Source organism: Pongo pygmaeus, chromosome 18 (genome assembly GCF_028885625.2).
Source record: "Pongo pygmaeus isolate AG05252 chromosome 18, NHGRI_mPonPyg2-v2.0_pri, whole genome shotgun sequence".
NCBI lineage: Eukaryota > Metazoa > Chordata > Mammalia > Primates > Hominidae > Pongo > Pongo pygmaeus.
Window position 1 is genome coordinate 78,356,137 of NC_072391.2, and position 27,334 is coordinate 78,383,470.

Here is a 27,334-nt window from a genome sequence, read left to right on the forward strand (position 1 = left end):
GTAAGACAATTTAATTTATTGCTTTACTAATTAATAACAAAATAAAAACTTTGTTCTAACTCCACGCATTCCAAAATAGTATAGTTTGACCTATGAGAGACCACAACCATGGCCCCTCCACTAACTTTTCATACTTTACTTCAAAGCAAGTTACTATTACAGAACATCAGGCTGCAAAAAAGAAACAACAAAAAATTTAAACAAGTGATACTCTTTTTAGCATCAGTGAAATAGTCCAATATATCTGAAAATGAAAATAAATTGTTTTGAAATTATCTCCATGGTGACTTTGTTATTTTCAAAAGTACATATATTATATTACCTCTGCATATAACCTCTTTTTCGGGGGCAGGTTGGGGAGACCTAAAAGAGCGAGCTGATGACCATGGCAGGTGTAAATAAGACCTTGCTCCAAACTTGGCGTCTTCTTACTGCTTCTGCTTGCAGCGTTTGACTCTCTACTTTCTGGTGATCCGCCGCTTTTCCATGTCCTGGGTGAAATATTTGCTTTTATGATTACATCTCAACCGTCTTGCTGCTTAGGACTGAATGTGAAACTGATCCCTCTCCTACTTTATCTTCTTTTTCCTGTGCTGTAACGAGAAATTTAATGACTGCAGAAAATGTAGAGCCCATGCTGTAATGAAAATGTGGCAGAAGTCAATGCATCTGAATTATGACAAAAGGATATTCAACCATGAAGACTCCCCTCAATAACTTTTTCCTTGGTAGATGAAACTAGTCTCTAAAAACCAACAAGCAAACAACAACAAAAATAAAAAACTTTTTTCTTTTTAAAAAGTGAGCCCACCAAAATTAACATTTTAATTTTGGGAAGCCAACCAACCTTTGGCAAATTATGCTTTAGGAATTATTTACTCTCTATTGTCTTATTTTAGCTCATGGAAATAATTTTACTTATATTTTACAGTTAATACTATTAATGACTTGCAAGGTGGTATCAATTTTTTTGCAGCTTCTTTTTTGGTAACGCGAGATATATATATCTATATACATGTTGGCCAGACTGGACTCGAACTCCTGACCTCAAGCAATCCACCCATCTTGGCGTCCCAAAATGCTGGGATTACAGGTATGAGCCACCGCACCTGGCCACATGTGATATATTTTATTATTTTTTGAGACAGTGTCTCACTCTACTGCCCAGGCTGGTATGCAGTGGTGTGATCTCGGCTCACTGCAAACTCCACCTCCAGGGTTCAAGCCATTCTTATGCCTCAGCCGCCCGAGTAGCTGGGATTACAGGCACGCCCCACCACGCCCAGCTAATTTTTCTATTTTTAGTAGAGACAGGGTTTTGCCATGTTGGCCAGGCTGGTCTCGAACTCCTGACCTCAAGTGATTCACCCACCTCGGACTCCCAACGTGCTGGGATTACAGGTGTGAGCCACCGTGCCTGGCCAACATGTGGTATATTTTTAAAGCATTTAAGTCACTATTCTGTTACAAGATATGTGCTTAACTAGTAAGAACTCTTCAGAGTTAAAGTTCTCTAAATAACGACCATAAGGCCAAGTATTCCTCTGACATCCTACTTTCCTGAAATTTAGAGAAGTCAGTCATGAGGATTTCATTGAATAGCCAAAGAAATTAAAACAGAGGCATGAACAGTAATAAGGCCAGTGATATTTATCCCAAATTCCATATCGGATTTATCTTCAGAGGACACACAGATTGGAACACATGAAATCACTAACAGTTCTTTCACATTTAGAGGTTTAGTGATCATGGTTATTCTTGGGCAGATAAAAAGGAAAAAAAAATAAAGGCTTAGTGAACTGTCATAACCCTGTGTGGTTATGAAAATAAAAAACTATATTATATTTTCAAGCTAGCTCTCCTCAAGTTTTAATAAGTGATAAAACTAGTTGGGCATGGGGGCTCATGCCTGTCATCCCAGCACTTTGGGAGGCAAAGGCAGGCGGATCACTTGAGTCCAAGAGTTCGAGACCAACCTGGGCAACATGGCAAAACACGTCTCTTCAAAAAATTAAAAAAAAAAAAATTAGCTGGGCATGGTGGCGTGTGCCTGTACAGCCAGCTACTAGGGAGGCTATGGTAGGAGGATCGCTTAAACCCTGGAGGCGAAGGCTGCAGTGAGCTGTGATGGTACCACTGCGCTCCAGCCTGGGTAACAGGTGAAACCCTGCCTCAAAAAATAAAATAAGTAGATAAACTTTTTATTATTATTATTATTGTTTTGAGATGGACTGTCGCTCTGTCACCCAAGCTGGAGTGCAGTGTTGGAATCTCAGCTCACTGCAACCTCTGCCTCCCCGGGTTCAAGTGACTCTCCTGCCTCATCCCAAGTAGTTGGGATTATAGGCATGTGCCACCATGCCTGGCTAATTTTTGTATTTTTAGTAGAGACGGGGTTTCGCCATGTTGGCCAGGCTGATCTCGAACTCCTGACCTCAAGTGATTCACCCATCTCAGCCTCCCAAAGTGCTGGGATTACAGGCATGAGCCACCATGCCCAGCCAACTGTTTCATTTTAAAAGATACATGGGGAGGAAGATTTGTAGTTTAAGCTAAACGGGAGAGAAAAGCCACTTTGATATATACATATGAAGCACAGATTGCCAGTGCTTGCTAAGGTGTATCCCACAAAGTATTGGCTGCCTCTTCATATTTACGCCTGTTCAGCCCAAGCAGTGAGTGTGGAAAAATGAGTATTAAACATCAGAGGATTTTGAATAATGGCATTAAAGGTAAATACACTAATTTAACATCTTCGACTTATCTTGAAAACCTTGCCAAACCAGTAATGTACATTCTCCTGAAGATGGGAAAAGAGAATGCCCACAACTCTTCCTGTCACTGACTGAATGGGCCCTCCTGTTACTCTGAGAGACTATTCTCAGAGAAAAGCAGACTTGGCGGGGTGCGGTGGCTCACACCTGTAATCCTAGCACTTTGGGAGGCTGAGATGGGCGGATCACTTGAGGTGAGGAGTTCGAGATCAGCCTAGCCAACCTGGTGAAACCCCATCTTTACTAAAAATACAAAAATTAGCTGGGCATGGTGGCAGGCACCTGTAATCCCAGCTACTCACGAGGCTGAGGCAGGAGAATCACTTGAACCCAGGAGGGGAGGTTGCAGTGAGCCAAGATCGCGCCACAGCACGCCAGCCTGGGTAACAGCGTCAGACTCCGTCTCAAAAAAAAAAAAAAAAAAAAAGCAGACTTATGGCTGCTTCTTTACTTCTTTCTAGAAAGGACCTAGGCAGGTGCCACCATGAGACCCTAGAGGACCAGCGCAAAATGGACAGCACATATGCCTCCTGGGGTGTGGCAAGCTGGGCGTTCCCCCAGCTCCCTTCATACCTGCAGCAAGGCACTTGCTTGATCTATAAGTAAAGCTGTCAGAGAAGCTGCAGCAAAGGCGGTGGGCTCCAGATTACCAATTCCCTAAAGCAGCGGTTCTCAGCTAGGGTGATTTTGCCCTAAAGGGGCATTTGGGAAAGTCTGGATACATTTTTGGTTCTCATGACTGGGGATGGTATTGGCATCTAATATGTCAAGGCCAGGGATGCTGCTACACATCCCACAATGCACATACAGGCCCACCACAAAGAATGATCCAGCCCCAAATAGTGCAAAGGTTGAAAAGCCCTGTCCTAAAGATAGGCCAGGTGATGGGGTGGCTTTCAGCATTGCTGTAAATACAGCACCCACCTGGGCCATTCAATCCTCCCATTCAGTCCTCTAAGAAGTTATGTGTATTGTTTAGAATGTATTGGGGCCGGGCATGGTGGCTCACACTTGTAATCCCAGCACTTTGGGAGGCCAAGATGGGCGCATCATTTGAGGTGAGGAGTTCGAGACTAGCCTGGCTTACATGGTGAAACCCTGTCTCTACTAAAAATACAAAAATTAGCTGGGCATAGTGGTGCACACCTGTAATCCCAGCTACTCGTGAGTCTGAGGCAGGAGAATTGCTTGAACCCGGGAGGCAGAGGTTGCAGTGGGTTGAGATCATGCCAGCCTGGCCCACAGAAGAAGACTCTGTCTCAAAAAAAAAAAAAAAAAAAAAGTATGTGTTGGTAGAGAAGGTTAAGTGCCCACGGTCTTAGGTTAAAAAAAAATTTCTTTAGGGTTTTTACTATCATCATCTTTTGAAATGTATAAACTGAAATTCATTTAGTTTTTTTTTTTTTTCACATTAGAAAGGCCAGGATCCAGAGCAAGACTGATCAAAACCTGAAACAGGCCGGGCGTGGTGGCTCATGCCTGTAATCCCAGCACTTTGGGAGGCCGAGGCGGGCGGATCACAAGGTCAGGAGATCGAGACCATCCTGGCTAACACGGTGAAACCCCCTCTCTACTAAAAATGCAAAAATTAGCTGGGCGTGGTGGCGCACGCCTGTAATCCCAGCTACTCAGGAGGCTGAGGCAGGAGAATCACTTGAACCCGGGAGGCAGAGGTTGCAGTGAGCCAAGATTGTGCCATTGCACTCCAGCTTGGACAAGAAGAGCGAAACTCCGTCTCAACAAACAAACAAACAAACAAAAACCTGAAACAGAAACAACTGTTCACCATTTTGAGTCTCTATAATAATAATGTTTGCAGGCAAGTTAAATGCATTAAAATGACAGAACTAGGGAAATTTCAGACACTACTCGCTCATTTTATAGGCAAAGGCAGAAATGCTCAGTGGCAAAGCTGGGGTACTAAAAAATATACATCCTAATGGTTCTCACCTCCTAGGAAAAAGGAAGATGGTTATCTTTACTTATTGCAGTGAATACTGGATTTATCCTGAGACTGTGTCCAAAAAAATATACAGATGCTTTTTGATCTAGGAGATTGAACTTGAAAAGTTTTTTCCTGGAACACCTCCGTATGCACAAATTCAGTACAAGAGTCATGCCTTAATCTGCACAGTGATGGTGTTTACACTGGCACAGTGGAAATACAGGCAAAACCAGATGCGGAAAAAGGCCAGGGAATTAAGATGGACTGGACCCAAGCAAGGAGCACCTTAGTTGACAAGTTGCAAAGGTAAGTTCTGAGAACCCATTAGAGAGTAAAGACCCATCATCAAATATCCAAATGCCAGCTTGCAGGCCAAAGGACTTCCATACAATTTTGAACAGTCAGTTATTCATTAGAGGGAAATTATCCAGCTTGTTATATTTGATCCACTCAATGCATTCAGGAAAAACACAGATCTCTGCTGGAGTTCAACATACACTACCTGGTCATCTTCACCACATCCTGTGTCTGAAAATTGTTCCCATCTTAAAGGAAGAAATGACATTCTTGAGCCCTCCTTCCTGCCTTATGTGATATTTTCCACCTAGTACTTCAAACGTCCCCAACCTGTGAAATATAGTTTGAGCCTTCAGAAACCCAGGCTACAAACCTTAATGCTGTCCTGACCAAACCCAACCCTCTGTTGAACAATTTCTCCTTGGGTTAGAAGAGGAAAATGATCCCTGATTCCCATGCATACATGCAGGATTAAAAGAGATAATGTCTGGGAAGAGGCCTTGGATTCTTATTTTATTTATTTATTTATTTTGAGACAGTCTTGCTCTGTTGCCCAGGCTGAAGTACAATGGCGTGATCTCAGCTCACTGCAACCTCCAGAAACCCAGTCTCTACTAATAATACAAAAATGAGCTGAGTGTGGTGGTGAGCACCTGTAATACCAGCTACTTGGGAGGCTGGGGCACGAGAATCACTTGAACCCAGGAGGCAGAGGTTACAGCGAGCCAAGATCATGCCACTGCATTCCAGCCTGGGTGACAGAGCGAGACTCTGTCTCAAAAAAACAAAACAAAACAAAACAAAACCCTAGGCAAACAGACAAGACATTACAAAGACCACTATGGAAGCAGATATTTACAAATACAGTCATATATTCTGTCTACTCCATCGTTTAGGAGACAGGAAATCCAGAGTTCAAGTCCAACCTACCTTAAGCAAATTCAAACTATGTAATTACAAAGCAGCTTAATGATTACTGGTATCACAGAACGGTTCATCAGAACATGTGTCTATATAGCAACATCACTTGGCATTTAAAATATAAATCATTTACAAATGTCATTTAATTTAGATAGAACTGTGGGAATATGAGTTGGGGTAAAATGAGGGTAGAGGAAGGACAGAGGGAGAAAGTAACAGCCCCTTTCCAAAAGTGTCTGGGGTTGAGGGTTTCCAAACATTAGATGCAAAGTAATGCCAAAGGAAGCATGTGGGATGATAATCACAGTGATCTTTTTATTTTTTTTCCCAAAAAGTAATCTTTTTTTTTTTTTTTGAGATGGGGTCTCGCTCTGTTGCCCAGGCTGGAGTGCAGTGGCGCGATCTCTGCTCACTGCAAGCTCCACCTCCTGGGTTCACGCCATTCTCCTGCCTCAGTCTCCCGAGTAGCTGGGACTACAGGAGCCCACCACCATGCCCGGCTAATTTTTTGTATTTTTAGTAGAGATGGGGTTTCACCATGTTAGCCAGGATGGTCTCGATTTCCTGACCTCGTGATCCGCCCGCCTCAGCCTCCCAAAGTGCTGGGATTACAGGCGTGAGCCACCGCGCCTGGCCCCAAAAAGTAATTATTCTTAACCTGCTTCCCAGGCTGGATTTTGTAGCACTATAGCTAAAACTTCCAGACAGAGAGATTAGTATGAGGGTGGAATCTGAGGATATGGCACCCTGAAAATGCAGGAGACGACAGACAGTGTATATACATGGAAATAATCTGAGGGTGTGACACCCTGGACACACAGGGTCTCTGATGCCTTGGACGTCCTGGACCCAAGCTGGAGTTTTCTTTTCTTTCTTTTGAGGTGGAGTTTCACTCTTATTGCCCAGGCTGGAGTACAATGGCACGATCTCGGCTCACCACAACCTCTGTCTCCCGGGTTCAAGCAATTCTCCTGCCTCAGCCTCCTGCGTAGCTGAGATTACAGGCATGCGCCACCACACCCGGCTAATTTTGTATTATTTTAGTAGAGACAGGGTTTCTCCATGTTGGTCAGGCTGGTCTTAAACTCCTGACCTCAGATGATCCACCCGCCTTGGCCTCCCAAAGTGCTGGGATTACAGGCGTGAGCCACCGTGCCCGGCCTGGAGTTTTTTATTAAAGCAATTCTTCAGATCTTTGTTGCAAAAGCAAATGAGGCAGCAGATAGACACCTGCTTCGTTCAAAAAATCAGGAGGCACTTTCAAAAAATCAGCCCAGTATACTTACTTTGAGGCACAAGGGTGGGGCAGAAAGGACACCTGCCAGATGGCTCTGGGCTGACCTGGGGCCAGCATGGAGGGAAGGAGGCCCTTTGGATTCCCCACCTTCTGCGTGGCTTCTGCTGGGAGTGGACATGAGGCAGGCAGAGGCCGGGGCTGGCAAGACCAATTGGCATTTTGTGAATAGCTCAGTAGCAGAAGCACGTAACATATGAACATGGTGTTTTAGAAAATAAATCCCAACAATCCACTGAGGTTCAGTTTTCTTTGGCTGTACTATAAAGAAAAAATGGAGGAAAAGAAGAGTAAAGACAGACTGACGGGGAGGAGAGAAAGAGAGTGGCGGGTGGGTTGGAAATGAGAGAGAAGAAAGAGAAACGATGGCTGCATCTCAAGTGGTGCTTATTCCCAGGGGTTCTACCGTGACCGCTCAGAGGATCCTGTGGGTAGAGACAGGAATGACAACTCTGCTCACTGTGAGAGACGGCAAGAGAGGTCTTGGGAAAACTGTGGTCTCCAGCATTTGGGGCCTGTTTTCCTGCTTGGCCTTTGGGAGAACGTGCTTTTGGGTGATCACAGGAGATCTTGGCTCCTTGGCTTTGAATTTGGATTTGTAGTTTTGCACTCCCCGTTTCTGCAGAAGCTGCAAGGCAGCAAGGTAGCGAACGTTGCTGGGGTCTGGAGGGCACGCCAGGTTTTTCTCAGACAGGAGGGACCAATGCAGGCAGCGCTGCTCCGGATCGGCCAGCAGGGATGTCCGGGCCGCTGGGGACGGGGAGGATGGCGTGTTGTTGACCATAGGGTGTTTGGCCAGCTCACTGGGTCTCTTTTCACCTTTCTCATCTGCTGTTTTCAAGCCGTATGCACAAGCCACACACCCATCCTTTTCCACACTTAGCACCTTCTCTTCTGACTGCAAGAAAGAGTTCTTACTCTTCTTACCCAGAACATCCAAGGCATTTGAAAGTGAAGCCTTCAGGGGAGGCAGAACTAGGAGGGCCCTGGAAGTCAGGGGGCCTGGGATGGACAGCCCTCTGTGGGCCCCTCCACTGGGGTTCCCAAGGGCCTTGCCCCTGTTAGTGTCGGGAATGGCCCAGTCTTTGTTGCACCAAATAAACTCCTTGATTTGCAGACTTTTTTTCTCTGCTCGAAAGTAGGTGGGAAAGCAGATGTTGCTAATTGCCCTGGAAGCAGTGCTGGGGCCCTGGGGGGCTGCCTGAGTCTGGGAGGGGCTGCTCTGATCCTTCTCTGGGCCCCCCTCAGTAGGAGGCTTGGTCTCAAGGCTCCAGTGGGAGAGGTTAACACACACCAAGCAATCGCTGCAGGCACCTTCCCCTACCCTCGCCTTTTTTGGTGTCTTCCTTGGCCAGATGCAGGCAGCTGGAGAAGTCCTTCCCCACCCTTGGACCTGCAAATAAAGCAGCATGTTACTCCTCCAGCTGAGGGGCCCAAACCGTCCTTGCTCCAATTTTGGCCACATTCCCATTTTGGCAGTCTTATGTGAAACAATATTCTTATTTTTATTTATTTTTTCACTACCCCTTCCCCTACTAATAATTTTCTTAAAATTCATTCACTTAAAAAAAAAATTCCTTCAAAGTTGCAAAGCATGTAAAAAAAGTGTAATACCTACTTTCACCTCTATAAAGCAATAACAGTACTTGTAATAGTATTTGTTAATCCTAAATACTAGCAAGGGCATTTGTTAATACTAAAATACTAAGCAATAGTATTTGTAAATGGCCACTTTGATGTGCTGACTATATTTCTTTTCAAATGCATATTTAAATTCGAAGCTATTAAAATAAAATGAAAACCGTTCATACTTGTCCCACCAACAAGGATTTCGAGCACTGCCAGTCTCTGCTTCCCATACCTGGGGAACACTGTTGCTTGGAGAGGCTGGAAGGAGACCGAGGAGCAGAGGCAGGTTCTGGAATGCAGAGGAGCCCTGCATACCCAGGAATACCTACTCCCCATCCACGCCCAGAGTCCTCTGGCTCATCTTGCCACAGAGATCACCATTAAAAAAGGGTTGCCAGTAAAAATACAGGACCACATTTTGGACATACTTATATTGATAAATTAGGTATTGTTTATCTGGTAATCCTATGTTTAATCACTGGATTAGACCAAGTTTTCTTATAGTATTATGCTTTTTTTTTTTTTTTTTTTTTTTTTTAGTTTTCTTATAGTTTTAAATATAGGATTCTATGATTGATTCTAAGAATTGTTTAAGAGTAAGCCTGCAGACCAGGCACAGTGGCTCAGGCCTGTAATCCCAGCACTTTGGGAGGCTGAGGTGGGCAGATCACCTAAGGTCAAGAGTTCGAAACCAGCCTGGCCAATATGGTGAAACCCCCGTCTCTACTAAAAATACAAAAATTAGCTGGGCATGGTGAGCACCTATAATCCCAGCTACTTAGGAGGCTGAGACAGGAGAATCACTTGAACTCAGGAGGCAGAGGTTGCAGTGAGCCAAGATCGTGCCATTGTACTCCAGCCTGGGTGACAAAGAGAGACTCCATCTCAGGAAAAAAAAAACAACAAAAAAACCCCACAGAGTTCTGAGTAGAACCATTAGGAAAGAAGCCTCAGTTCTCTCAGGGAGTTCAGCACAGCTGTTAACGAGCTCAGGGTTCTAGAGTCCAGGAGACCTGGATTCAAGCCCTGCCTTGGCCACTTATTGGCTGGGTGATCTCGAGCATGTTACTTTATCTTCCGAGTGACTCAGTATATTCATCCACAAAGCGAGGCTGGGAAGAAAACTTGCCCCATATGGCTATTGAGATGTTAGATGAATTAATTTATCCAAAGCACTTAGTACTGTGCTGTCCACATACTAAGTGGCCATAAATACCCACAGTAGGTGCTGCTATTATCAGTAATATTTTACCTCGATTCCAGGGTTTCTACATGTCATTGATTCCACATTTTTTGGTAATATTAACTACTTTTGGAAAAAACAGGCTTGCACCAAAACACTGATGTGCGAGAGATAGAAAAGCTGTGACTCAGGAAGATACTTACTGCCTCTTCCCATCCAGTTCCAATAATAAACTCTTTGGCTTTTTCATCTTGTTCAAGCGTAATGTCACTGATATCGAGAAGACAATAAACATGATTTTTTTCACTTTTTCCATCTGGACAAGTATAGGTTGGTTCTGTTTCTTCTGTGAATTGAATTTCATTATTTTCAGCATTTTCTAAGTCAGTCTCATTTTTCTGACAGAGATCCATTACTGTGATGGTTGCTTAAAGTTTTTAACATCTTCTTGCTGTTTGAAAACATGAATGGAACTTCGTTTTTAATATTAATTTTTTTTTAAAAAAAGCAATTCAATACTCAGGTGAAATATCTTCAAGACACATTCAGGAATATGGCCGGCCACGGTGGCTCATGCCTGTAATTCCAGGAATTACTTTGAGAGGCCAAGGCAGGCGGATCACTTGAGGTCAGGAGTTTGTGAGCAGTCTGCCCAACATGGTGAAAGCCCGTCTCTACTAAAAATAAGGCGGGTGCCAGTAATCCCAGCTACTCGGGAGGCTGAGGCAGGAGAATCACTTGAACCCAGGAGGCAGAGGTTGCAGTGAGCTGAGATTGGCCACTGCACTCCAGCCTGGGTTAGAGAGTGAGATTATGTCTCAAAAAAAAAAAAAAAAGAAAAGAAAGAAAGAAACATTCAGGAATAGACTGAGAACAAATATTATGAAACCATCCACTGCCAACCACTGGCACTATGAAAGATAAGGCAGCCAGGAGCGATGGCTCACACTTGTATTCTCAGCACTTTGGGAGGCTGAGGCTGATGGATCACCTGAGGTCAGGAGTTTGAGGCCAGCCTGGCCAACATGGCGAAACCCCATCTCTACCAAAAATACAAAATTAGCTGGGTGTGGTGGTGCGCACCTGTAATCCCAGCTACTCGGGAGGCTGAGGCAGGAGAATCACTTGAATCCAGGAGGTGGAGGTTGCAGTGAGCCGAGATCACGCTATTGCACTCCAGCCTGGGCAACAGAGTGAGACTCTGTCTCAAAAAAAAGAAGATATGAAGAGACATAGGGAGAAGATGGCCATCTACAAGCCAAAGACAGCAGCCTGGAACAGAGCCTCCTCTCACAACCCTCAGAAGGAACAAACCCTGCCAATACTTTGATTTTGGACTTTGAGAATCCAGACCTATGAGGTAATACATTTCTGTTATTTAAGCCACTCAGTCTGTGGTACATTGTCATGACGCCCCTAGCAAAGTAAAATAGTAGGTGATGGTGATAACCCTATCTACCATTAATGAATGTTTTTCTGGAAAATGCACTTGGCATTTAGAATCTAGACAAAGGGTCTGGAAAGTTGTAATCCTGATCAGAGCCAAAGAGCTGAACAGTTCCAGTCCTGTTTACTGGCTGTGTCCACTGAGCAATGACTTACTTTTCTGGGTCTGTTTGCTCATCTATAAAAAGGGCAAAAGTGGCTGGGTGTGATGGCTCACGCCTGTAATCCCAGCACTTTGGGAGGCCGAGCTGGGTGGATCATTTGAGGTTAGGTGTTTGAGACCAGCCTGACCAACATGGTGAAACCCTATCTCTACTAAAAATACAAAAAAGTTAGCCAGGTGTGGTGGTGCACACCTGTAGTCCCAGCTACTCAGGAGGCTGCAGCAGGAGAATTTCTTGAACTTGGGAGGCAGAGGTTGTAGTGAGCCAAGATCGCGCCACTGCACTCCAGCCTGGGCGACAGAGTAAGAATCCATCTCAAAAAAAAAAAAAAAAAGGCAAAAGCATGATACCTTCCTACAGATAGGGGTTCTTCCTGTGGACCCCACAGGCTGCAGAAATTAACTAGAATACCTGAGCAGTGACCACCAAAGCTCTGGCTCGAATGCTGATAAGCACCCAGTGTCTTCTCAAGAAGTTCCTTGCTTGTGATAAGACAGAAGCCACAGGGGACACCCACTCCTTGCTTTCTCTCAGCCAAACATGACCCATGCCAGAAAACTAGTTTTTTTCATTTTTTGTTTAGGAAAAGATCAGTACTTCTTATGACAAATCTGTTTAATTACCATTTTGACTTTTTCACATAGGCTTAGTTTTTTTGTTTTGTTTTGTTTTGTTTTTGAGACAGAGTCTCACTCTGTTGCCCATGCTGGAGTGCAGTGGTGCGATCTTAGCTCATTGACAAAATTTACTGGAGTAAATTTTGTATAATTTTAAGTTGGAAGTTGTACCTCCGCCTCCCAGGTTCAAGCAATTCTCCTGCCTCAGCCTCCCAAGTAGCTGGGATTACAGGCGTGAGTCACCGTGCCTGGCCAACACTACATTTTTATAAGCACTTTACTTATGTAATGAGGGTTCATAAGGAACTATATTGATTCCTTGTGACTCAAAACTAAGAATCATCCCTGAGTCGATTAACACAGTATTATTAATCAAAAGGTCAGATTACTGCATACCAGATCACCAGATGCACCTTCAGAACACTGGTGTACTTCAGGCAGGATCAAGACGCTCCGCTACCGAAAGAGAATATTGGTGGTCTTTTCCTAATTAAAAAGAAATTCAGTTAGTGGATAGGAAAGTTGTATTTTAAGTTTCTCTTCTCTAAACATACTATCAAGTTGTTTTTTGTCTCGCTCCATTGCCCAGGCTGGAGTGCAGTGGTGTGATCTCAACTCACTGAAACCTCTGCCTCCCGGGTTCAAGCAATTCTCCTGCCTCAACCTCCCAGGAAGCTAAGACTACAGGCGCCTGCCACCATGCCCGGCTAATTTTTTTGTAACTGTCAAGTTTTATTACCTATTCTTGTCTGCTCATGTTAGCAGATGACACGCAGAAATGGACAAGAATCAATAGAAGATCAAAGAAAAGAGCGGATATGTGATTCCTTGCAATTTGTATGCAGTTTTACTTTTATGTTGGAATGCAGACATCTATATTCATATAATATTTTCTGGTAGTAAAATTATGCCTGACTTACACATTTGACATAAACCAAGAGCTCATGCCATCCCATTTCTTGGCTTCCATTGGACTTTACAACCTGATTCAGTTTGAGAATCACCAGGATAAAGCATACATCAAAGTCCATACAAACGTTTTCCACCACATCAAGAAAACACAAAGATCACAGTGAAGATGTTGCCATGGAGACGCATTTGCAGATGCAACTCTAAAACTGGATTTAGAGTACAAAGCGGGAAAGCTCAAAGATGTAGGCCAGAAGGTATTAAACTCTATTACACAAGCTATTAAAGTGATTAGAACCAACATGTACAAAAGAAATAGTTGACTCTGATCCAAGCCCCCAAAATGCATGTTTGAATAAACAAGAATAAACCCAAAGAAAAATTGATCAAAGAACTTAAGATATTTGGAAATGAAATAAAGATGGTGAATGAGAGCCTAAAAAATATAGCCTATGGAAATTTACCATAATCCAGAAAATACCTTTTCTAGTAGCATTTAAAGACAGACACAAAAAGGAAATGATCAGCCAAATAACTGTAAAGTGGTTTATTTTCTTTTACCAATAATATGATTTGCTTCAAAATAATGTGAGGTTGAGGTTAGGGATGGAATAATGAAACCAAAGTGCCCTTAAGTTCTGTTTGTTGTAGATGGGTATGAGGACATGGGGATTAATCGTACTATTATATTTTTATGTAAGCATGAAATTTCCTGTAATAAAACTTTTAAAGCCATGATGTTATCGGAGAGCTCCAAGAAATGAAATGTGGAATAATGATAGAAGCCAGGGTACGATGAATTTTGACCTTAAGCAAACTGAAATAAATGTGGTTTGTTTGTTTTGGTTTTTTGTTTGTTTGTTTTTTTGTTTTGAGACACTCGCTCTGTTGCCCAGGTTGGAGTACAATGGTGCGATCTCGGCTCACTGCAACCTCCGCCTCCTGGGTTCAAGCGATTCTCCTGCATCAGCCTCCTGAGTAGCTGGGATTACAGGCATGCGCCACCATGCAGGGCTAATTTTTGTATTTTTAGTAGAAACGGAGTTTTACCATGTTGGCCAGGCTAGTCTTGAACTCCTGACCTCAGGTGATCCACCTGTCTCAGCCTCCCAAAGAAATAAATGTATCAATGAACAGATAACTTGTGTAATTTTAAGTTGGAGTAAAGACCGTGAACAAGGACTTACTGAAAAAAAAAAAAAAAACACAGATGTACAACAAAGATATAACATCAGATAATAGGGTTTATAAAAGTGATTTAGAGGAACTCCAGAAGTATTTGTCCAATTATTCTTAAGTCACAGTACACAAGGCCTTCTCATTGAATTACTGAATGGCCAAAGGAACAGGTGTAAATGCAGAAAAGAATAGACATTGCTATTTGGATCTGTGACACTATATTGAGATCATGTAATTTGTTAATGAACTGAGAAGTACATAGACTATCAAACGCTCCTTTGTTATACATCCGGCAAAGTTAATGTAGCTTTAACCCCTAACCAATCTATAATTTAGAGTACGAAGTGTCTTGCTCTTGAAATGAACAAAGACAACCATTAAGCTACCACAGTCAACAGTAGAGGCATACCAATTGAATACAGCAAAATGACATGTTTTCTGTTGTGTGTTGTATAAAAGTTAAAATTGGAAAAGAGGGGGAGAAATCAGTGTAAACTGAGAACAATGAACGTATCTCCTATTTATAAATAAGTAACACTGCCCAAAGAAAAACCTATGTGGAAAGAGACCACCCGACCAAGAACATAAAAAAATTTCCAAAGGCCTGGTAGCTGAAAAGAAGTGAAAGGATAGCAGAAGAAATGACCATGCCATATAGTACAGAAAGGGCCTTTGTATTTCTTTGTATTTTTTTTTTTTTTTGAGATGGGGTCTCATTACATTGACCAGGCTGGTCTCCAACTCTTGGCCTCAAGCGATCCTCTCGTTTTGGCTTCCCAAAGTGCTGGGATTACAGGCGTGAGCCCGGACTTTCTTTGTTTTATATATATATATATATATATATATATATATATATATATATATATATATATTTTTTTTTTTTTTTTTTTTTTTTTTTTTTTGAGACCAAGTCTCGTTCTGTCGCCCACGCTGGAGTGCAGTGGCATGATTATGGCTCACTGCAACCTCCGCCTCCTGGGTTCAAGTGATTCTTGTGCCTCAGCCTCCCAAGTAGCTGGGATTCCAGGCGCATGCCACCATGCCCGGCTAATTTTTTTTTTGTATTTTTAGTAGAGACAGGGTTTCACCATGTTGGCCAGGATGGTCATGAACTCCTGACCTCAGGTGATCACCCGCCTTGGCCTCCCAACGTGCTGGGATTATAAACATAAGCCACCATGCCTGGCCCTTCATATTGTTTTGATAAAGAAGGTAATAACGTGGGTACTTTATTATTTTAATGAAAATGAAGTTAGAAATGGACTTATAAAAAAAATAGAACTCTTATTTTGTGTTTGCTTGTTTTTGGTTTATGTCTTTTTTGCCCCAGATAGGACTCAAGCTGCCAGGCTCTTTTTGAAGAAGGCTGCAGTGGGTACACTTGAGTTAGGAGGAGTACTGTCTGTCAGTCTCAACTACCTAGCATTAGTCAAGACAGGCAAGGATAGGCTGCAATAACAAACAGCCCTATTTCTTTTCCAGTGGTTAAAAAAACATAGGCTTCTTTCTAACTCATGCTGCAGGTTCATTTTATGATGTCTGGAACTCTGTTCCACATCATCCTCACTCCTGAACATGAACTGACCGAGGCCACCTGCGTCGTCGGAAACCACAGCCAACTGTGATGCAGAGTGTGATGGCAAACATGGCTCTTAGATGCTTCTTTCTGGAAGTCACTCATTTGACTTCAGTTCACATGTCATTAGCCTGGAGCAAATCACAGACATTGCCTAACTTTAAGGAGAAGCAGGGCTAATACTTCCTTCTATATCTCCAGGAGGAGTAAGAAGCCAGATTTTGGTGACTGATCATACTGTCTTGGTACCACATTAATCTGGTATCATTAGACGTGAAATACAAAGAAAATGACCCATATGTACTGTGAATGTCACTACCTAAAATGTGGACATTTATCATCATTGAAAATAGAATCGAGACTCCCCGGACCATTTCCTAGGAATGGGAAGTCCTAGATTTTAGGAAGATAAGACTGGACTTAAAACATTATAATGCGGTTCTTAAAACCTTTTTCACCAGGCGCGGTGGCTCACGCCTGTAATCCCAGCACTTTGGGAGGCTGAGGCGGGTGGACCACGAGGTCAGGAGTTCAGTACTAACCTGGCCAAGATGGTGAAACCCCGTCTCTACTAAAAATACAAAAAAAATTAGCTGGGCGTGGTGGTGGGCGCCTGCAATCCCAGCTATTCAGGAGGCTGAGGCAGAGAATTGCTTGAACCCAAGAGGCGGAGCTTGCAGTGAGCCGAGATCATGCCACTGCACTCCAGTCTAGGCGACAGAGTGAGACTCCATCTCAAAAAAAAAAAACAAAAAACCTTTTTCAAATTTTTGGATTCTAAAATTTATATGAAAACACAAAGGCCCAAAAATAGATTGAAAGGTTAAAAAAGAAGTTGTAAGAGTGCACTGATGAATATTGAGATGATATAAATAGGAATCTACAGCAGGATTCCTTACATTGACAAGCCAGTTTTAGAATTTATTGAGAAAGGTAAAGGAACTAGAATAGCGGAAACATTTTGAAAAGGAAGAATTAAGTGGAGGAATCACACTACCCAGTTTTAAGAATTACCATAAAGCTACAGTAATCAAAGCAGTATGGTATTAGTGAATGAACAGACACATAGGTCAATGCGCCAGAATAAGGAATCCAGAAATACACCCCCCCAAATATGGCCAATAGGTTTTTTTAAACAAAGGCACACAAATAATTAAATACAGAAAGGACTGTCTTTTCAACTAATGGTGTTGCAACAATTAACCGACTATATGCAAAAACACTTTACAATGGATCATAGATATAAATCTTAAAACTGGACAGCTTTTATTTGGGGGTTTCCTGTTTTTTATTTTCACTTATTTATTTTTGAGATGCAGTTTTGCTCTTGTTGCCCATGCTGGAGTGCAATGGCATGGTCTCGGCTCACTGCAACCTCCGCCTCCGAGGTTCAAGCCATTCTCCTACCTCAGCCTCCCGAGTAGCTTTATGATCTTATAAGTCACTCTATAGTTTCACTTCTATATAATAACTTATAGTCATGTATAGTTTCACTGCTGGACTCAACTGGTTTATCAGCCATTGGGGTCAGCCCACATTCAAGAGGAAGGGGCACAGACTCTTCTTCTGTATGGGAGAAGTATCAAATAATTTTCAGACATGTCTTGAACCACCACACCATGCTTTTCTGACTCCGGAGTCCATGTGTACTTCTTTTCACTATATTGTGTGGACATACTTGTTCCTGGGAATCCAGTGCCAATCAGACAGCGGCAATATGGTGAGTTATATTTGTTCTGACCTCGTGAGACTCCGTCCAGCCCCACTAAGAGTGAAAAGAACATTCCTACCTGGTTCCTGACATGATTGCTCCTTACTAGAGATCAGTATATTCAGAATGCCAAAGCTCCACTCCCAGTGGTATGGGGAAGCTCCAAGTGGCCCAGTCAAATGTGGCAGGTTATCACTAACCAATAAGAGCGACCGACTATCTGTGATCAAGGCTAAAAAATGCCAGAGAAGAAAATATAATCGCTGTAGGGGAAGAGAAGTCACTATATTGGAAATGAACACTTCCAAGACAAAGAAACACTGGTTTCAATTAAGATACAAATGCTGGGAAAAGAAAAGTCAGTGCAGGCTTGTGCAGTGGCTCACGCCTGTAATCTCAGCACTTTGGGAGGTTGAGGCAGGAGGATCACTTGAGCTCAAGAATTTGACAACAGCCAGGGCAACACAGAGATACCCCATCTCTAGAAAATTTTTTTTTAATGGCCAGGCGTGGTGGTGTGTGACTGTGGTCCGAGCTACTAGGGAGGCTGAGGTGGGGGATCGTGTGGGACCCAGAAGGAGATCTTGCCTCTAAATAAATATATAAGTAAATAACCCCAAAAAGAAAAAAAATTTAAAAGTTAATGCATAACGTTAACTGGTACATATACTGAGTCTCTAAGAGAATAACTCACTAGTTGTACCATCTTATAAATGAGAAAAAAAATGCAGGAAGGTGAGGAATGTTCCAGGATCACTGTGAGAGACAGCTACTGCTGCCCAAAGAGCCACTGTCTTTGCCTACATTGCAGCCTCCATTGCAGTTGGATTAGAGACTTGTGACTAGCCTGGTCAACAGACTGTGAGTGGAACCAATGTGTGTCACTTCTTGGGTGAGGCAGTGAATAGGTAACGTCCTCCTTCAGTTCTCTCTTCTCTTCCCACAATGACCCTGGGGGTCACATGTTGAGTTAGCGGCTCCACAGAACGGAAGAAGCCTAGATTTTGAGTCACAGCTTTGAGAAATGTCCCCATAAACCCTCATCAGACTGTGCACGGATGAGAAAAAACTTAATTACTCCAGCCATGAGATTTGAAGAACTGCTTGTTGCTACACCAGTCTGTCCTATACAGGTAAGTACAGTTACTGAGATTGTGTCAGAGCTGAGATTACAAGGCCAGGTGGGACTCTGACTCTGAGGGGTTGTTCATGTAATGATTATACCTGATGCAAAAAAAAAAAAAGAAGAAGAAAAAAGAAACTAGCTATAACATACTTATTATTATTAATATTATTATTATTATTATTATTATTTTGAGATGGAGTTTCACTCTTGTTGCCCAGCCTGGAGTGCAATGGTGCGATCTTAGCTCACTGCAACTTCTGCCTCTGGGTTCAAGCGATTCTCCTGCCTCAGCCTCCCAAGTAGCTGGGATTACAGGCATGCGCCATCATGCCAGGCTTATTTTGTATTTTTAGTAGAGATGGGGTTTCTTCATGTTGGTCAGGCTGGTTTCGAATTCCCGACCTCAGGTGATCCACCAGTCTCAGCCTCCCAAAGTGCTGGGATTACAGGCGTGAGCCACCGTGCCCATCCTAGTTTTTTTTTTTTTATTTTTATTTTTATGTTTTTGAGACGGAGTCTCACTCTCTTGCCCAGGCTGGAGTGCAATTGCATGATCTTGGCTCACTGCAACCTCTGACTCCCAGGTTCATGCGATTCTCAAGCCTTAGTCTCCTGAGTAGCTGGGATTACAGGCGTGTGCCACCATGCCTGGCTAATTTTTGTATTTTTTTGTAGAAACGGGGTTTTGGCATGTTGGCCAGGCTGGTCTCCAACTCCTGATGTCAAGTGATCTGTCCGCCTCAACCTCCCAAAGTGCCTGGCCAATTATAACATACTTTAAAAAATAACTGGATGAAGAGTTACATACTAAAGGGAACTAGCTATTTAGTCCTCTAAATTATAGCTACCATATAGGAAGTCACATGATGCTAGCAGAAAAGGACTAGTTTCAGGTAAAAAAGGAAAATACAGTTGCTGTTTCACAATAGGAAAATATAAAACATAAAGTATTTTACCACTATAGAAGGGAACAGATGTCTGTAGTTATTACCCTGTGTAAAGCCAGATTGGTATGTAGCATAAATTCAGGCTAAAAAGTGCCTATTAGAGATTGAAAGTCTCATAAACACAAGCTCCATGTCTTTGGAAGATTAAAAATGTGCGTAATTCAAAGATACAACTCTGATTAGAGGCAGAATTAATAGCATATAAGGTTAATTTATGGTCATGGAGAGAAAAATGGGTAAAAATACCTGCTACAATAAGCTCTTCTAGAATGTTCCTGAAAGACAACGTGGTAGGCAGAATTCTACAAATTCTCTCCCCTCAAGATTTCCCACCCTAATCCCTGGGTGAATAGGATGAAATATAACATCCACAAATATGTTATATTACATGGTAAAAGGGACTTTGCAGATGTAATTATGGTATTGACCTGAAGATAGGATATTATTTTGGATAATCTGGGTGGCCCTAATCAAATGACATAGTCTTCTAAAACAAACTTGTCTTAGCTAGCAGCAGCAGAAGTCAGAGATACAAAGCACAAGAGGAATTCAATGCATTGTTGCTGGCTTTGATGAAGTGGGGGTCACATCCCAAGGAATGTGGATGGCATTTGGGAGCTGAGAAAAAACCCTGGTTTACAATGAGGAATTAAACAGGGATCTCAGTTCTACAACTTCAAGAAAATGAATTCAGCCCACAGTCTCAATGATCTTGGAAGTGGGTTCTTCCAATAAGAGTCTAGACTGGATGACTTAGGAGATCTTAAACAGAGAACAAAGCAACAACAGAAAACTAATACAATAATAATTCAGCTTAAATACTTCTGCTTAAGTACTTTCAATGACTGAGTGAGTGCTCATAACTTTACAGGAATTTTTTTTCTTTCCATCGGAAGCTCTAAAGATTTGAATGATCTCAAATTAAGTCATCCGCAAGCCTGCAAATTTTGTTCCTCAGTTCTGGGTATTCTTCTCAAACGCAAATCTGAAAACATCCAAAGACAGCTATCATTTTGTCAGATACAAATCTCAAGTTCCTCATCATCTTAAGAATGCAAAATTACCTGTCTCTTAAAATGTGGTGCCTGGAACTGAAAGCAATACCTCAAAAGTGGTCTGACTATTAGTGTCTACTTTCAAATCTGACTCCTTTTGATCTGAAATCTACATCTATTAATTAAACAAAGTTACTGTATTTTTTAAAAAGTATAACCCAATCTTTTTTCTTTCTTTTTTTACGACAGAGTCTCGCTCTGTTGCCAGGCTGGAGTGCAGTGGTATGATCTCGGCTCTCTGCAATCTCTGCCTCTTAAGTTCATGAGATTCTCCTGCCTCAGCCTCCTGAGTAGCTGGGATTACAGATGCGCGCCATCACGCCCAGCTAATTTTTGTATTTTTAGTAGAGACAGGGTTTCACCAGGTTAGGATGGTCTCGGTCTCTTGACCTCGTGATCCGCCCACCTCAGCCTCCCAAAGTGTTGGGATTACAGGCATGAGCCACCACACCCAACCCTATAACTCAATCTTGATTAACACTGAGCTTGAGGTGAACTACAACTTCTAGATTTTTTTTTTTCACATGAATGGCTAAAAATTCCTGTCTTCTTTACTCCGTAAGCATGCTGTTGATTTTCTTTTCTTTTTTTCTTTTTCTTTATTCTTTTTGTTTTACTTAGATGTAGACCCCAATGCATCAGATCCTTGTAAAATTTCCCCTTTTGTTTTTGGACCATTATTAAACCTGCTTAGATAGTTCACAACCTAACTCTGACTTCCCACAGTTTGACCATTCCTTCTTGCTTGATGACTCCATTAATTTGACGAGGATACCTTCTGTATCTCCATCTACATCACGGATAAAGACGTTGAGAAGGATGGGTAAAGGATAATGCCCTCTGGGTATCCCTTTCACTTGGACATTTGCTAATTATTCAACTAGCTGCAAATTCACCTTCATCTTACTCCCTATGCAATGATCTGGCCTATGTTTCTAAATCTTTTCTACAGTATTCCACATCCATCCATTTAGATAGTCTTTTTTTTTAGAGGAACCTACCAAGAGTTATAGAAGTTGATGTCTCTCTCTCTCTTTTTTTAAAAAGACCTATTGCCTAGATCAGGGATAAAGAATACATTCTGGCCGAGCACGGTAGCTCACACCAGTAATCCCAGGACTTTGGGAGGCCGAGGCCGGTGGATCACTTGATGTCAGGAGTTCAAGACCAGCCTGGCCAATATGATGAAACCCCATCTTTACTGAAAATACAAAAATTAGCCAGGCATGGTGGTTCACGCCTGTAGTCCCAGCTACTTGGAAGGCAGAGGCAGGAGAATCACTTGAACCCAAGAGGCAGAGGTTGCAGTGAGCCGAGATTGCACCACTACACTCCAGCTTGGGTAACAGGGTGAGACTGTCTGAAAACAAAACAAAAAAAATTCTGAATTGTCAACTCCAAACGAGTAGTGGCTACCTAGAGTGTTGTATTGAGAAGGATCTTATGACCTGACTATAGCAGGAAAAATTTCTGGGGTTGATTAATTATGTCTTCCAGAAAATAAGAGTGTGCCACATGTTTGCCAGTCTGTCTACATAGTCAGATTACAAATATCTTACTGTAGCTTCCTATACCTGGTTGACAGATTCCTAATCCATTAAGGGTGGAGGAATACTGATGGACCAGGAGAAACCAAGGCCCAAGGTATTAAGTCAAACGCAAGCTGTTTACGTCAAAAGCAGATAGATGGTAATCTCTCAAAACTCCTTATCACCTTGCCCCAACTTCTCATTGGCTCTCCACTGTGCCACACACCCTCATCTTCCTACAAGCTACAGATTTAAAGGAATCTTAAATTCCAACCAGGGAAAGATGAGTTTCTGGCAGCCTCATTTGGAGTTTGAATGAACGTTCCTGTGGGTCGGGTCCTTAACAACCAATGCTGAATGAAGGAATAATCATTAGAAATACTGTTAGCCATGGTAGAAGTTAAGTTTCTTAATACAGGACCAATCTTCACTTATATGAACCAGTTAAATAGGTCCTGAAGACTGACCTGGGCATCCTGATCATTTGTGACATAGTTTCTACAGGAAAAAGAGTTGGGAGTCGCATTTAGAAACACACTGGAAGGAGCTGAAACTTTGTCTCAAAGTTAAGCACCTGCGCCACCTAACTTGCACAATTTGTTCATATTTCCAAGAGTATAAATTTTATCCTCCTTGTTAATTATATGTGCCTTCTGCTTATTATATGCCTACAGGTCACAGGAACTTCAAGTATTTCACAGAATGATGCCGAGGAGCGCAGTTTCTACACCATCCCTCCCGATCAGACCACATCTATTCCCATCTCAGTCTCAAACTCTTCCCCTTTTTCAACTCACATTAATGAATTCACTAAGTACCTAGCACTGAGAATAAAAAGTTAAAGCAGCATTCGTCTTCTCTGCTCTCACACAGCTTACAGTCCACAGCAAAGCATACGTCATCAAACACACGCGCTCCACCTGCCACCCCTAAAGCCCAGGCGCATCACGCTCGGCTCCACCTCTTCATCTAGCCCCGCCCCTTCCTGCAGGCCACACCCCTTTCCCTATCAGGCTCCTCCCCTTATGCCATGAGCCTTTCTTCCTCATCTAGCTCTTCCCCTTCCTCCCCCAGTTCCTACCGTGCCACAGAGACGCCTGCCCTTCTTTCAAGCTATCCCATTCATAAAAGCGCTCTGGCTTGCCCTTTCGAATTCCTCCCCGTCCTCCGTCTACCCGCCCTTAAACGGTTCCGCGCCCAACGGCTCCTTCTCAGGCCCCGCCCCCTCCCCAGACCCCGCCCGCTCTGGGGAAGCCCCGGCCCATAGTGCCTCTGCCTTTCGCTTCCCCCCGTCAGAGGGTCGCTTCCTTTCGAACGAGGCACGGACTCTCGCTCTGTCGCCGTTGGAGTGGTCCCGGGCCTTGCCCCAGGGGTGGAGAAATGGCCGTTCACACCTACCTGTGGGGCCGAGCGGATGAAAGGCCCCGAGACAACTAGCCCCGGCCTACTTGCAGGGGCTACTCAGGTCGCTGCCGGCCGCGCCGTCGCCTTGGGTTACGACCACGCTGGGGGCGGGACCGCGGCGGAAGTGACGTAGCCCAACAAAGCTGAGCACAGGCGGGGCGGTTCGTGGCACCTCCTACCCGCTCCGGGCGCTGCCGCCGGAAGGGCCGGCGACGGAGGGTCTCAGATGGCGGGGCTGGAGGCCCACCCGGGCTTTCGGGCCGGCGAGTCCCGTGGGGGCGCCCTTGTGCCTGCTAGGATATTTAGCAGATGGCAGGCGACCAGAAACGTCCTCACTTTTCTCCCTCGGCCCCCTGGGGAACCGCCGTGAGCGTTTCCCACGGACACAAACTTAACAGGCCCAGAACGTCCAGGGAGGACGCGTTGTGAACCTCAAAGAGCCCACTTACGTGACCGACAGCACCGGGCCGACGGGCACTCGCTGAACTGGCCCGGAGCAGCACAACTCTGAAGTGGGCACTGGCATCTTTTGTACAAATAAAGGAAAGTGGCCCCACGTCCCTAAAACAACAGCTTGCTGAAGAGAGATCGCAAAGCATCCCCCACTGCAGCTCGGGCCTGACTCCAAAGCTCTTCTGCTTTAGAAAGTGTGACTATTTCTGCTGTAGAAAACCGGTATCTAGGCCGGGCGCGGTGGCTCACGCCTGTAATCCCAGCACTTGGGAGGCTGAGGCGAGTGTTATCACCTGAGATCAGGAGTTCGAAACTAGCCTGGACAACATGGCGAAACCCTGTCTCTACTGAAAATACAAAAATTAGCCGGGTGTGGTGGCGGGCGCCTGTAATCTCAGCTACTTGGGAAACTGAGGCAGGAGAATGGCTCGAACCCGGGCGGCGGAGGTTGCAGTAAGCTGTGATGGCACCACTGCACTCCAGCCTGGAGAGCAAAACTCAAGTCTCAAAAAGAAAAATCGGTATCTAAGTTCTCTAGCACTGTGATTGCTCCAATGAGACGGATTCAGCTATAATTCTGTTCCAACTTTTTTCATACGTGAAAGCTTATTAGGTACCTTGTTCACATAAACAGGAAGATGCCAATAAAAGGGGTTTTATTGTATCTCAAGCTAGTAAGTATTAACCAAAAACATTTAAATGTTTTATCAGGTGACAATTTGTTTTGGTCTTCCTTCAGATCTATTGAAAACAGCTGGGCACCGTGGCTCACACCTGGAATCCCAGCTGAGGCAGGAGGCTCCCTTGTGCCCAGGAATTGAAGGTTGCAGTAAGCTATGATTGTGTCACTGCATGCCAGCCTGGGAAACAGTGCAAGACCTTGCATATTAGAAAAAAGTTTCTGGGAAGTATACCAAAAGTCTTAACTAAGATTTGCTAAATGAATATTAATTAAATAACCTAACAGCAAGTACATGGGGAAGTTGGAGGATCTAGAATCTGACTTCCTTGACACCAACTATTCCTGCATTTAGCAGGTGAAAGCCCGATAGCATGATTGAGTGGAAACATGAAGGGACAAGGGTTTGGCTAGTTATGTTTATAAAAAGTCAACATAGGAATTGAGTCAAGATACCAGAAACTCTACTTATAGTAAGATCGCAATTGCAAAAACGGAGAATGGAAGCATACAGAACTGTACCTTCTGCTCAATTTTGCTGTGAATGTAAACTTCCTCTAACACATAAAATGTATTTTAAAGAAAAAAAGCCAGGAGTGGTGGCTTGCGTCTGTAATACCAGTTACTCACAGGAGAGGCTAAGGCAGGAGAATCACTTGAGACCAGCTTGGGAAGTGTCACAAGATCCCATATCTATTTTTTAAAATTAAAGGAGGATGGCTGGGTGCGGTGGCTCACACCTGTAATCCCAGCACTTTGGGAGGCCGAGGCGGGTTGATCACTTGAGGACAGAAGTTCAAGACCAGCCCGGCCAACATGGCGCAACCCCATTTCAAAACCCTAATACAAAAATTAGCCGGGTGTGGTGATGGACGCCTCTAATCCCAGCTACTCAGGAGGCTGAGGTGGGAGAATCACCTGAACCCGGGAGGTGGAGGTTGCAGTGAGCCAAGATCGCACCATTGCTCTCCAGCCTGGGCGGCAGGAAAGGCCTGCTGCAGGGAAGAAAGAGGAATTTAATCCTGGTGTAAAGAAAGGCACCTCTTTTAAGTATGGGAAGGAAGGTGTGATTTGGTCTGAAAGAATACAGTAAAAAGACACGCTTGTAGTTAGCATAATTTTTTAAACTGTGCTCTTTTTAGTAGCCCCAGAAAAACTACAGAAATTGGAAAAATTCAGCGGCTGGGCGCGGTGGCTCACGCCTGTAATCCCAGCACTTTGGGAGGCCGAGGCGGGTGGATCATATGAGGTCAGGAGTTTGAGACCAGCCTGGGCAACATGGCAAAACCCCATCTCTACTAAAAATACAAAAATTAGCTGGGCATGGTCGTGGTCCGGGTGCCTGTATTCCCAGCTACCCTGGAGGCTGAGGCAGGAGAACTGCCTGAACCCGGAAGGTGGAGGGCCTGGGCAAAAGAGCAAGACTCCGTCTCAAAAAAAAAAAAAACAAAACAAAACTTAAAGCTAATGACTAAACTACCTGGGAGGTGATAGCAGAAAAAAAATTTAACACTTGGAGGGTAACCTATTCAGTTTCTCAAGTTTTAGTTACTAGAAAGCTTTCTTCAAAACTTCTGCTCTATTAATGCCAAAACCATTCAAAAGGAATATGAGGTCATGAAAATTAAATTCCCTGGATTCAGTCAATTTGGAGAGCCATTCAAAGCCTGTATTTTCAGCAGCACTGTCACATCAATCACAGTGGATTTGGCTCTGTGTTCTAAATAGTGGAAGAGCAAGTTGCCAGATGTTCTACTCTTTGAAAAAAGAGGGGCTGTTACAGAGCAAGTATGTGTGTCTTTGGGAGGAAAAGGGAAAAATAAAAAACTGCCCACCTTCTTCAGAGACTATAACCACTCATGGACTTTCATACTCTAGAATGGCCACTTTTGCTTCCCACCTTTATTTAGAACATTCATCCTCCCCCTCTTCCCTGAGATTCCCATTTAAATTTTTTTTTTTTTTTTTTTTTTGAGACAGAGTCTCGCTCTGTCACCCAGGCTGGAGTGCATGGCGTCATCTTGGCTCACTGCAGGCTCTGCCTCCGGGGTTCACGCCATTCTGCTGCCTCAGCCTCTCAAATACCTGGGACTACAGGCGCCCACCACCACGCCCGGCTAATTTTTTTGTATTTTGAGTAGAGACGGGGTTTCACCGTGTTAGCCAGGATGGTCTCGATCTCTTGACCTCATGATCCGCCGGCCTCGGCCTCCCAAAGTGCTGGGATTACAAGCGTGAGCCACCGCGCCCGGCCCCATTTAAATATTTGTGTAGTAAAATTTGCTAAGGGACTGATTAAGAGTAGACCAGGAAATGTGAAAATCATTACGACCACCCAACTATTTAACAAATTTCTTATCCTATCACCTTGCATACCTGTGAAATGATGGTAGTAATCAATGCCTAGAGAACTTTCAAAACAAAAGGGTAAATCTATGTAATTATTACTCATCCCCATCTATTTTCAAAGCAGACAGATCAATTAACCTGACTGAC

At 43.6% G+C, this 27,334-nt stretch overlaps 1 protein-coding gene across 5 annotated transcripts; it reads right to left on the minus strand.

The window, feature by feature from the left end:
* On the minus strand, window positions 1–25,740 carry C18H16orf46 (chromosome 18 C16orf46 homolog). Of its 5 annotated transcripts, XM_063654122.1 has the most exons (6): window positions 23,701–25,740; window positions 12,667–12,756; window positions 10,247–10,494; window positions 7,692–8,624; window positions 3,921–4,032; window positions 1–593 (listed from the first exon to the last, which is right to left on the minus strand). In XM_063654122.1, exons 3-6 carry the CDS (start codon window positions 10,454–10,456, stop codon window positions 517–519), a joined length of 1,332 nt encoding a protein of 443 aa, XP_063510192.1. In that variant the 5' UTR covers window positions 10,457–10,494; window positions 12,667–12,756; window positions 23,701–25,740; the 3' UTR covers window positions 1–516. The 5 variants fall into 5 exon arrangements, 3 of the variants coding, with proteins under 3 accessions (XP_063510192.1, XP_054308519.1, XP_054308520.1); XR_010124249.1 differs by having other exon boundaries at window positions 3,921–8,624; window positions 23,701–25,733; XR_010124250.1 differs by lacking the exon at window positions 23,701–25,740 and adding an exon at window positions 23,384–23,570 and having other exon boundaries at window positions 3,921–8,624.
* Between the last annotated feature and the right edge of the window lie 1,594 nt (window positions 25,741–27,334).